At 45.4% G+C, this 12,457-nt stretch overlaps 1 protein-coding gene across 1 annotated transcript in view; it reads left to right on the plus strand.

Annotated features, from left to right (window-relative positions):
* TGFBI (transforming growth factor, beta-induced, 68kDa) overlaps positions 1-11,730 on the plus strand; it is a 40,212-nt gene extending 28,482 nt beyond the window's left edge. Inside the window, exons 3-17 of the mRNA XM_009891457.1 lie at positions 1,400-1,464; positions 2,352-2,509; positions 3,593-3,757; positions 4,261-4,407; positions 5,109-5,250; positions 5,820-6,032; positions 6,182-6,319; positions 6,563-6,708; positions 6,863-6,999; positions 7,603-7,733; positions 9,666-9,790; positions 10,716-10,818; positions 11,023-11,102; positions 11,482-11,506; positions 11,675-11,730. Coding sequence (XP_009889759.1) covers positions 1,400-1,464; positions 2,352-2,509; positions 3,593-3,757; positions 4,261-4,407; positions 5,109-5,250; positions 5,820-6,032; positions 6,182-6,319; positions 6,563-6,708; positions 6,863-6,999; positions 7,603-7,733; positions 9,666-9,790; positions 10,716-10,818; positions 11,023-11,102; positions 11,482-11,506; positions 11,675-11,730 — 1,831 coding nt within the window. The remainder of the gene's footprint in view (positions 1-1,399; positions 1,465-2,351; positions 2,510-3,592; positions 3,758-4,260; positions 4,408-5,108; positions 5,251-5,819; positions 6,033-6,181; positions 6,320-6,562; positions 6,709-6,862; positions 7,000-7,602; positions 7,734-9,665; positions 9,791-10,715; positions 10,819-11,022; positions 11,103-11,481; positions 11,507-11,674) is intronic.
* The last annotated feature ends 727 nt before the right edge of the window (positions 11,731-12,457 follow it).

The raw sequence follows: 12,457 nt of genomic DNA on the forward strand, positions 1-12,457 counted from the left end.
CTCTTTCCCACATGGAATATATAATGTCTAGACAATCAGTCTGGGTTTGCTTTGTAATTCTCTTAGGAAACAGTGACACAGAATTTATTTGCTTCTGTCACAGAAAAGCAGGTATTTGTTTCACTTTCTGGCTCTTAATTGCCCTGAAGAATTCCCTCTTAAACCCCAGGCATTTCCACTGTTTGTTAACAGTGTTAAAATGATGACAAATATCTGAAGCTTGAGGATTTTCCTTTCATTCTGAGTGCGTGTGCTGAGGCTCGGCGACACAGCATCCCACTTGTCTCAAATCCAGCTGGGAGCACAGAGGAAATGCTTGTCTTTGGGAGGAGCACCTATTCCCTCGCTGTCTTAGCCCATCAATCTGCTGGCCTCGCTCCTTTCACACCACCCATAAGAGCAATAGGTGAAAGAATCCTCCGTGAGAAATAAACGGGCAACTTCTGGATTTCTTTCCTTTTTCTTCCCCCCGCCCACCCCCCGTTAACATCAAAACATATTTCCTCAAGTGGCCAGCTTTGAGAAGCTTCTATTTTGCATTGAGCTGCAGACAGTGGATGCAGCATTCAGGTGGCTCTTGCTTATTTAGGGTCTGCAAATCTGCAGGATGGCCCCGAGTCCCCGGGATGGGGTCTCTGACACCTTTGGTTTTACTGGGGGATAGCGCTTGCTCAGAGCAGCAGTTTGCCACCAGCCAGAAGGAAATGCTGTACCGAGGGTACGGGGACGTATCCAGCGTTGGCAAAAATGGGTGTGCTGCGGTACTGCCCAGGGTACCCATGGATACACATCCCACCACCGGTGAAGTTTGTCCTTGCAGCGCTTATCCCAAGCTGTTCTGCCAGTGCATCCAAGAGCAAGGATGCTCCTTCCCCTCCAGGGCTGTCCTGTGGCTGTTGCCATAAGTAAGCAAATAATTTCTGGTGGCGGACAAGAATGGGGTGAAATGATGGGGAAACGCTTGGCTGGTTTGGTCGAGCAGCCGTACCGGAGTTGCAGCGTGTTGCCCAAAGAGTGATGAGAAGTGACAGCAGCAGTCAGCCGGGGAGATCCCCAAATCCCGCGGGAAACGCGCCCAAATGAACCAGTGCTTGCGGTGTCTCACATAGGTTATCTTTTGGGACCGTGGCATCGGTTTCTGTCCACTGTTTGTACAAAGTATTCTGGAAAGTGTGGTTTTGAAAAGAAATTGTGTCTGCTTTTGTTCTGGGGAGAAATTGGCAACATGCAGCCCTGAAGGAGATAAAAATTGTGGTTTGTCTTTTGTTCAAGTCTATATTTCTAATGAAGAGTCTGCTTAGAAACATCACCAAATATGGATGGAAGCGCAACTATAGCAAATAGAGAAAAAGCAGTGAGACGCCGTCAGTTAATCTGCCATATCCATCTCTTATTCCAGAGTAATCAGTTACGAGTGCTGTCCTGGATATGAAAAAGTTCCTGGAGAAAAAGGCTGCCCAGCTGGTAAAAATATGTTTGACATTTTTTAGACTTCTTAAAATTATACAGCTGCCTAGTAAAGGGAAATGTTAGAAAATTACTCAAAGTGGATTTGATTTTTGCAATTTGCGCACAATATTGCCATGAACAAGTCAAAAATGGACTCAGCAGAGCACCAGCTGAGTGCCAGATCAGCTCCAAAAGCATGCAAAACGTTCCAGACAACTTATAACCTTGGTTATAATTAATCTTAATCAAGCAGGGGAGGGCCATAGGGAACTACTTATTCCACAAGTAACATAGCCGTATTGGAAACGCAGTACAAAGGAATGATAGAGTAGCAGACAGCTCTGCCAATCTCCGCTCATTTTTATTCTGGCAAGCATGAGGTTTGCAAAATTGCATTTAGGAGAAAATACAGTTCAGCCACGGGTGGGGGTTGGGAGGGAGTTAACTGGGTTTATTGAAGAGAGACGTATTCTGCTTTTGCTTTCTGAACGCTTGCTTCCACAAAAGTTTGATGCCGCCCAGTTAACTGTGTGGGCTGGCGTGGCTGGGTCAGTGGAGACCGAGACCAGTGGTGAGCTGCCAGCTCTGAACACCAAAAGCCTGCGTGCTAACAAGGCTTGGCTAAAAGCAATGAATATCTTCGCTTGCCTCAGTTCACATCCATATAAATCCAGAGTAACTCCATTTAGACCTGCAAAGATGCAGTAGATCCTGGATTATGCTGCTGTAATCAAGGCTGGAGCTGTCAGGCTATGCTAATTTATTATCTAATTAATCAACAGATACGAGTTCCCTGACGTGCTTCATTTCCCCAAGTGTTCTCACCAGCAGCTCTCATTTAATTCAGCGCAGCGCGGGAAGGATGAATGGTGTGTTGGGAACATAACCTTCTCTTCTTTCAGCGCTGCCGCTTTCAAACATCTATGAAACCCTGGGAGTTGTTGGCTCTGCCACCACGCAGCTCTACTCCGACCGCTCTAACCTAAGGCCAGAAATCGAAGGACCTGGAAGTTTTACAATTTTTGCCCCGAGTAACGAGGCCTGGGCATCCTTGTCTGCTGTAAGATATAATCCCTCTTCTTTCTCCTCTTTCTTTGGCTTTCCCTAGTGGAGATAGGGCTCTGCAGGGATCTGGATCCAGCCCCATCTAGTAGAACAGACACAGTCCTGCTGTGGGAAGGACTGTGAATTTCTAAGATGGGAATCGCTGTACTGGTCCATCAGCTCCAGAGGTTTGTTTCTGAAAGACCCAACACTAGCGGGATGCGGATGCTCTCCAGCAGGTGGATGTAAAAGTCACCTCATTCAGTTTTTCCTGCTTCTTACCATTAGAGATTGCATTAAGACCCGCAGCAAGAGACTTTCCGTCCCTTTTGGTTTTTCTTGTTGACCCTTACTTTACCACTCTGGTTGTTCTTAATAATTTTTACAAGTAGCCAGTCCCAACTGGAGCCTCTGTAAACCTGCAGCCCTTCTGCATCAGTGTGTTCCTATGCTCAATTACACATAAATTTCCTTTACATTGGTTTTGATTTTCTCACTCTGTCTCTTGTGAAATTTCCACTTCTGAAACTGTCACCGCTGTCCTGCTGGTGCTCCGATCCTCGTGGAGCATCTCTGTGAACAGGGGAGAGTCCTGATTATACCAACCCTGTCCAGTTACATCCCACATTTAAATCACTTGTCCATAAAGATGTAAGAACAACTACTGGCGTAGGGAGGGGGCATCTTTTTGGCTCTCCCCACTGCCAAGCCTCTACCCCAAACCTGCACCAGCTGAGCCTCTTTGGAGGACAGTGCTGTTCGGGAAAGGTCTCCTGGTGTATTTGTCCTTGGCCCTGAGGGATGTCTTTTGTTGTGTTGATGCAGTGATCCCACACTGGAGCTTTCTGCCATCATCCCTTTGTCTGCCCAGGATGGGGGTGCCAGAGCTGCTGGCTGCTGTTGTGAGGCAAAAAATGAAGATGTATGAAAGTCAGAGCTCTTAATTTGCACAGATGGCTTAAGGCTGAATACATCACTTCATACACATGCACACACACGCCTTGGAAGCACTTTGGATGCAGCCAGACCTCCTGGCTCCCTCTAACACCCGGCTTAACTGCCCTCAGCACTGAAAAAATGATTTTTTTCTGATTTTCAGGAAACTCTGGATTCCTTAGTCAGTAACGTGAACATTGAGCTGCTCAATGCCCTTCGCTACCACATGGTGAACAAACGGGTCCTCACGGATGATCTGAAACACGGGTCAACACTTAACTCAATGTACCAGGACCTGCCTATCCAGATTCACCACTATCCCAATGGGGTAAGACATTTGTATTAAACCCACCCACACTGGGCTTGCTTTTCTGCTGCCTTGCACCTCCTACGCTGTCCTTGGACCTCCAGGACTCCGTAATGCTTAGGTTGACAGCTTGTCCTGGTTTGATTTAGGATACATATTTAGAAGGAGCTTGAAAATAATATTTATAAGCAGATAGTTTCATCGATGCTGTTGCAGGGAAGTTGCCCACGTTGCTGTATAACAGCGTGCTTGCCTAAGTATTGGGTTTTGTGTATTTTTTTAGTCTTGATGGTGCAGGGTAGACAAAACCACTGATTATTTTCAAAGCTCTTTAAACATGAACCGTTTCAAACATTCTTGATAGAGCATTCTCATTCTTTGTGTGTTTTTTTAGGAAACCACATTTCTGCTCCTGCTGATTCAATATTACAGCGCTCGCTGCGTTTGAAATAGAAAACCAGCAGAGGCTGCTTTACCTTCTTGTTTTAGTGCACATAACATCCCGTGGCTCTCTCCCTCTGCAGATTGTGACCGTGAACTGTGCCAGGCTCTTGAAAGCTGACCACCATGCCACCAACGGAGTGGTTCATGTCATCGATAAAGTCATCGCCACCACTACAAACAGCATTCAGCAGGTCATCGAGACTGAAGAAAGCCTGGAAACTCTTCGGGTGAGTTCACCCCACGTGTGTTCCAGGGCTCCTTAAAAGATGGTCAGTTGTCCTACTCCCAGTGAATTGTCATGAAGAGCTTGCTAGCGCCCAGGTGCTGTGACCCTAAAGCTGCTGATAAAATCCTTGTACCGATACAGTTTATTTTGCTTTAGGAAGAGAAGTGTTTGATATCAGCGCAAGTAGGGTTTTAGGAGAATAATTGTCACCTTGCTATTGCTGTCAATAAAGAGATGTGGACTGAGTCTGGCTTCTCAGTCTTCTAGAGGAATCTTAGCCTTAGGAGATATTCACTGTTCAGATTTTATGAGTACCAATTTATTTGCCTTGGTAACTGCCAAGTTAAGGAATAACTTAAAAAGCGCAGGGGCTTTGCAGTCAGCCAGCTGTGGGTTCTGATCTGAATTCTTCACTGGAGCTACTGTGACCCTCTCCAGGCGTATCAGGGTATTCAAGCTAGCACTTGGTCTTGCCAAAAAGGGCTCTTGTACTCAGATTTCTGAAATACAAGAGAACCATGGGGCCAGGTCAAATTTATAAAGGCACTAAAGGGCTGAAAGAAGCTATTCATGACTTTTTGTAAGTCCTCTGAAATTACAAAAGCCGTAATAAATCTGGCCCTTAGTGTGTGCCTAGATGAAGCTGCTGACCTTTGTATTCTGGCTGAATGTGTTCTACCCTCTCTCCCCGTTGCTCTGAAGGCCGCTGTGGCTGCTTCTGACCTCAACAGTTTGCTGGAAAGCGAAGGCCAGTACACGCTCTTGGCTCCAACCAACGAAGCCTTTGAGAAGATCCCACAAGAAACACTGAACAGGATCCTGGGGGACCCAGAAGCCCTGAGGGGTAAGCGCTTGTTTACTGAGCCCACCAAGAGACTGAAGAGTATTCAGTTCCTCTGAATTCCTTCTCAAGGACATCTGAGCAGCTCCATGAGACACTCTGACAACAGCTGCAGTAAACACATTTGACAGACTCCAGCTTTTTAAACTGGACAGCCAAGACTTCTTTGGATGTAGACATGGCAGAGAGTGTTATCCAGATACGGAGGAGGGAGCTGAAGCAGTCCCTTTTCCAAGTTTTCTTTTAGCACTCCTGTATGTGACAGTGAATTCTATCAGTCCAGCAAGATGCAGGAAAACTAGCATCTAATCAACGTAACTCCCCCTAACAAATGAGTCAAATAACCACACAGAACCTTCTGAAGTTGACAAAGGTGTATAAAAATTACTCTTTTTAGGCACTTCATTTCCCAGGCTGCTGAATTAAAACCAGCCCGATTTAAAATGACTCACATCTTTTGGAGTGGAGCCCCATACAGTGCTGTACAGGAGGCCCTGTACAGGACCGCTAAAAGATGCAGTAATTTCATAGCAGATTTTTCCAGCTCACTAAGACACTTGTTTCTCTTACAGACCTGCTGAATCATCACATCCTGAAGTCAGCCATGTGTGCTGAGGCCATCATCGCTGGCCTGACGATGGAGACTCTGGAAGGAACCACCTTGGACGTGGGTTGCAGTGGGGAAGAGCTGACCCTCAATGGGAAGCCCATCATTGCCAACAAGGACGTCCTGGCTACCAATGGTGTCGTACATTTTGTTAATGAGCTGCTGATCCCAGACTCAGGTACTGGTGCCTCTCTGCACCGTTCTTTCTGTTGCCTTTCTTTTGTCGATTTTGCCAAAGACATAATGGATTTAGAGGGTGTGGATATTTTGTAGTGCTGGGGGGATTGCCTTTAACGCAAGGCTACTGTGTGTTGCTTTTCTTCTCAGCTAAGACCCTGTTTGAGTTGGCACAAGAATCTGAAGTTTCCAAGTCTACGGATCTTTTCAGACAAGCTGGTCTCAGTTCTCACCTAACTGGCAGTGAGCAAGTGACCCTCCTTGCCCCAGTGAATGATGTATTCAAAGGTAAACCAGGGGGTAAATCCCTTTCTTCCATCAGTTTGGGCCGCGAATCTCCTTCAAACAGTCTTCAGCCAAATTTCAGCGCAGAAGCATGCAAATCCTCTCTCAAATGCCTCAGCTATCGGCAGTGGCATCTAGCTTTAAAATTAAAACCTGATGCAGATAATACTCTGTATTTGCACTTTTTTAGTGTCCCAATGGTCATTTTAAGTGAATCACTGGTTCTTTCCATACTTTTTGCTGCAGATGGACTCCCCGTTGTTGACAGCAACATGAAAAACTTGCTTTTGAACCACATTGTTAGAGACCAGCTCTCTTCTAAATATCTGTACCATGGGCAAAAACTCCAGACTCTGGGTGACAAGGAACTGAGAGTTTTTGTGTACCGCAATGTAAGTTCCTGCAGTGTGCAGCGCTGTATATGGCTGAGTGATGCTTGATGTCTGTAATGTTACAGCTATCCTGTAAAAAGTGTAATTGAGCAAAAAAATCTCTCTTTTGAAGCGTATGCTAATAAAGTCTTTTTTTGTTCAATTTTGTTTGCAGAACCTTTGCATTGAGAACGCCTGCATTGCTGCCCATGACAAGAGAGGAAGGTTTGGGACTCTGTTTAGCCTGGACAAAATGTTGACTCCACCGTCTGGCTCAGTGATGGATGTTCTCAAGGCAGACCATCGCTTCAGGTGACCTTTCTGCTCTTCCTAAGCTCTAGTTATGAGTAGAAGAGCTGCCAAAGCAGTTTCTATTTATTATGGGTCGTAGTCATGACTATATATGTCTTTTTTCTAACATAGAAAGAGCATCCAAAACTGCGGTCTCATCCCTAAATTATAGGGAGCGAGACTTCAAATAACCCTTCAATGAACTGTGAGCGAGAGTGTGTGGTCCCGCTTAATAGAGTAAGAAGCTGGCTCCGATGCCTTCTCTGCCCTTCAGAGCCTCCCTGTCTCATCACTGCCATTTGGTACCCAAGGATTCAGCATTCCCAGCTCGCTTTGCCATTTCTCAGACGCTCTGGTTGGGCCTCGCAGGCTCATTTCCTACCTAATCAACTTTTTGGTTAATTGATTTGATTAATTGTCCCTGCCCACGGCAAGGAGGTTGGAACTAGATGATCTTTAAGGTCCCTTCCGACCCAAACCATTCTATGCTTCTGGGATTTGCCGGACCCCAGCAGGATTTTGCAATTGTAACTTCCCAACTCTCTTTTGAACACAACATGCAACTTTTCAAAGACCAACCAAAGTAATTTATAGTGAAGCATTTTATGTATGTTTGTCTTGCAGTACATTGGTGGCTGCAATCCAGTCTGCAGGTCTAACGGAGAACTTGAACAGGCCGGGTACCTTCACGGTGTTTGCTCCAACGAACGAAGCTTTCCGAGCCATGCCCCAAGGGGAACTGAACAAACTAATGGGTGAGCATCTTCAGGGATTTAGATGAACAGCTGCTGTGTGTTACTGGCATGGTAAGGGAGGAATGGCTAAGGTTCTCTGCCATATCTCGTTCTTTGACCCTGTCTGTTGGAAGCATGGGCTTCCCACACAACTGATTTGGATAAGCCCTATCCAGCAGAAAGCTGAGGATGCTCAGAGTGGCACTGAACTCTCACACAAAGTGTGGGCATGGGCTTATGCTTTTCTTGTACATGGAACACGTGTTTGTAGTCTGTGCTACAAACTCACTATGACATAAATTTGGCTGTGCTGGCTGGTGTGAGCGAGATAACCCTAAGGTGTTTCTAGAGGAACCAATTCAATCTCTGCCTTGCAAGTCAGGGATGAAAGAAGTGAGAATGTGGCTGTCAGGATGGGATCAGGGTGCCTAACGGAAGTTTTGCAAGTAGAAAACATGATCCAGATTCCGCTTCAAGTTACACTGCGTGAAATTTAAGTAGTAAAAGGATGGAGCTGTTGCTCCATCTATGTGTAGGTGGACAAAGCAGGAAGTCCAATCTGATCCTGAGAAGACAACAAATATTCCAGTCTAGCACAGATGAAGACCAGTGTCCTGAAAAGCACAGGCGAGCAGCTGGGTGTGGAAAAAAGCATGGGAATGTTTAATAACGCTCTTCTGGATAAGCAGCACGATCTTTTATTTTGTTCATGTTGAAAACCGGCTGTGGTTGGAAACAATGTCAGGTATTTGAGCGTAATGTCTTCTCGTCATTAAAGCCCAACCAAACATTGACATCATAATTTGGGAAGCATCTGCCCATGGTAGCTGGTTATCCTTTTAAGTGCAGGGATGGAGGAACTGGTAATACCAGGCTGCACATCCAGTCTAGTGCTTAATATATAAATATTTCAGAACTGTTTTGCAGCTTTTGTAAACGGCTGCAGGAATGAAGTATCCCAGATGCGGACACTTCAGATGTTCTTCTTTTTACACACAAATATTTAGCTTACGCTTCTGATGAAGAAGTGAATCATGCTGGTGAGGACGTGCAGTGTGAACCGGGGCCACCCTAGAAAAACTGTAATGGAAAAAAAGCTGACAGTGTATTCAGTTATGGGCAGTGACACAAAAAGTCCCCCTTGCTGAAGGAGCTGCTCTGGTTTTGTAGATGGAAGCCGTCTTTTCACTAGCTGTTCCCCATTGACTGTCGGTGGGTTTTTTCAGTGACACTGCATCCTCTAGAGGAGAAGATGCAGCGGGGCTGCTGGCCCGTGCTGTGCACGTCATCGCCTCTTCTGGAAAATAGATGATGAAGGGGAAGCATCTTTCCTTCCTAAGTGCAGCTTAGTTTCAAAGTGCAGCTAGATGAGTAGACGCTCGGTGGGGTGGGGATCAGGCCAGCAATCTGCGAGCCATTAGTGACATTTCTCCTGCACTTTTCCCCTTCCTACCCAGGAATCCTGCAGTTTCAGCCGTCAGGATTATTGCTAAGTGACACCGGTGTTGGCGAAAGTATTGACGTTTGCAAATACCCAGTGTGCTCTGTCTGCTTCCTTATTTCACACAGGCTTTTTTTTCTCCCCGGAGACTTCCTTGGGAAGTGAAAGCAGCAACAGAAGCAGGTTCATGCTGTGCACAGTGAGAGAATGAGGGACTGAAAAAAATAAGAGAGGGATTTCAGGTATAGGGCAGGTTCGGTACATACCAATGTGGGACATTGGAAGAGTGTCCTTCTGGACTCGCTGGGACCCTGACCTGTCCAGGCAGGAATGGCCTCAATGCCCTAACCAGCTCCAACCCTGGTCCTTTTCCCCAGTCTTTTCAATTTTACATTTTTTCCTTGCACTTTCAGGAAATTCTGGTATTTTCCGTGTAATGTCATTCCAGCGCATGAAATACGGGAAGCAAACGCTGATGCTGTTTTGCAAATGTAAACGTTTTCTTCCCCCAGGTAACGCCAAGGAGCTTGCCAACATCCTCAAGTTCCATGTAGCTGATGAGATCCTGGTGAGCGGCGCCGTCAACGCTCTTGTGAGGCTGAAGTCCATGCAGGGAGATAAACTGGAAGTCAGCATGGTAAGTCACCTCGGATGGGGTTCCGCAGTCAGCAGGGCTGTGGTCTGTGTTTAGCCGTCCATCTCCAGGACCAAAGTACGTCTGTGCGCATTTGGATGCTGTGGGAACCTCTTCTAAATGTGCGCACAGAACCACCAAACAGTGTTTTCTGGGCTGTAGCAGAGGGACTGTTGCCATGTGTTCAGTTCAACAAGCTGGCAGTCTTGAAATGTGGTTTTCTTCAGCTTTCTCCCCAGAAGACCAATTGTAAATGATTTCCAGGAGCTGTTATAAATTTAAACCTGAGTCATGGGGGAAAAAGCATAAATAAATTAAACGAATAGCTTGTTCAGCTAACACATCTTTTTTAGTGTAACAAAAATGATCTCAGCATGGGCTCCTTTAACGCAGCAGGATTTATTTAGATGTATAATTTCATTTCACAAATTCTGCACTGCGTTAAGAAAATATAGGATCCTCTATTGAGGGGGAAAAAAAAAAATCTTTCAGAAAATAAATAACTCAAGACCCACTCTGTGCATAAGGAAGAAAATGCAGGATAGAAACGGAAAGGCCAGTTTTTCCAAGGGCCTTGAGTTGGCCAACTTGCGTGCTAGCCCCTTCCCATGCCCAGTCCTGATCTGCCCTCTCTTGATGCCCTCTCCGCTGGTGGGTGTGCTCTGCTGCCGCGGGACAGTGTTCCCAGCCAGCACACCGCAAAATTCCGTGCTCCGAAGCCTGCCAGCCACTCCAGGACAAACTGCTCAGGCTATAATTTGTTTTTATATTCTCCTTAATTGGCAAGAGGAATGAAAACGCCTACAGCTATCCAGTAAATGAATGAATGCAAAGTGAGGGCTTTTTTTAATAAAATTGGAAACCGCTGATGACAAAAGTTTCTAATTCTCTTCTTTTTTTTTTTTCTTTTTTTTCTTTTCCTGAACAGAAAAACAACGTAATACATATCAACAAGGAGCCAGTTGCTGAAAGCGATATCATGGCCACGAATGGTGTGATTTATGCCGTGAACTCTGTCTTACAGCCTCAGGGTAGGTCCTTGGTTAGAAACATGTAGAGCCGCACCATTACAGCAGAGCTGCTTTGGGAGGGAGAGGTGACACATGGCAATTGCTTCAGTTTATTGAGGAGGATTAATCTGTTATGGGATTTTCAATACATCCTCCAAAATATTGGAAGGAAGCAGCCTGTGTGCTTGGAAGAGTATTTCAATGATATCTGTGTCCCACCCTTAGCTTCAAGGCCGCAAGAGAGAGGTGACGAACCTGCGGATCCCGCATTAGAAATCTTCAAACAGGCATCGGCATTATCCAAGGTAAAAGACAAAAAATGTAGCACACTGTAGAACTACTGAAATTACATTTTGGTAATAATGAGTGGAAGATAATGTTACATTTGGATTATGACTTCCAAAGAGACTGAGTGTATGTGTTGCATGGAATGTCCAGTCCTCTCTTCTTACATGATGTAATTATATAAGAAATAATACATTTTGTAATATGAAGCCTACAGTTTTGCAGCACACTGTGAATGTAACTTTGGCATGGTACTATATATGTCGACTTCCAATAATGAAGAGTCAGTCATCCATAGTTTTCGGAGACTGCGGATAAATATATTGGTGTGGAAACTGTACTTATAGCTGTCGGAGATTTGTTGTATTTATACAAACCTTGTATTTTCTTTCCATGCAGGTTTCTCAGAGGAATCCTCGACTAGGTAAAACAACTTCTCTAGCTTGTTTCTAATTTCCATTGTACATCCCTGTCCCTTAAAGACAAGTTTATTCTCTTGTCTTGCTCCAGGCAAGATGTAGCATAACCGGGAGGGGAGGGGACAGGGAGATGCTGTGTGTTTGTCCCACCCAACTCGGTCTTCTCCTTGCAGCACCCGTCTACTCCCGGTTACTAGCGAGGATGAAGGAGAACTCGGGTGGATTCTGAGCCGCGTCGTGAGCAACCGCAGTCAGCGCCTCCATCCCATCCGCTCCGGCTGACAGCTAAAGCAAAGGACAGAATTTTTTTTAAAAACCAAATATCACCCTTAAATTTATTTTTGTTTCCAATGAAATGGATAGGAAAAATGAAAAGCCATATATATATGTATATATTTTAAGACCGTTTTTATTTGGGTTTGACCTTAAAGCTCCCACACTGAGGATAGGTTTGGGGTTTGTATTTGTTTGTTTGTTTGTTTGTTTTTTCACAAAGTAGTCACTAATTTGTAATTTTTAACGTAGCCAATTTTGGGCTTGATGCATACTACAAGGGCAGGTGCTTAATTGTGCGCTGGTTCAGGAGCTCAGAGAGAAGCTTAGAGCTCGCCTTGGCGCTGTGTCACTGGGGGAGACCAGAAGGGGCTGAATTAAAGCCCCTTTTCCAGGCTCCCAGTGGTACCTTCTGGCACTGCAAACTCCAGGCTCCCGAAGTGGGAAGCCAGGTATGATCTCACAGAACCCCCCCTCTCCAAACCATTGCCAGAACTGGGAAATTTTGGCCAGAATGACTTGGCAGGAATTGTGTGTGTTCAGCTTTCTGAGCAAATACATCAGCGGGGGCCAAGTGTATATCTGGGCGAACAGTGATTGCTTTGGAGGAAGTAAATTTGTTGAATTAATTAACCATTACCCAAGCAATTTTTTTTCCTGGGTTTTTTGGTTGTGTGTTTTTT

This window comes from Charadrius vociferus, unplaced genomic scaffold (genome assembly GCF_000708025.1).
Source record: "Charadrius vociferus isolate BGI_N301 unplaced genomic scaffold, ASM70802v2 scaffold370, whole genome shotgun sequence".
Classification (NCBI taxonomy): domain Eukaryota; kingdom Metazoa; phylum Chordata; class Aves; order Charadriiformes; family Charadriidae; genus Charadrius; species Charadrius vociferus.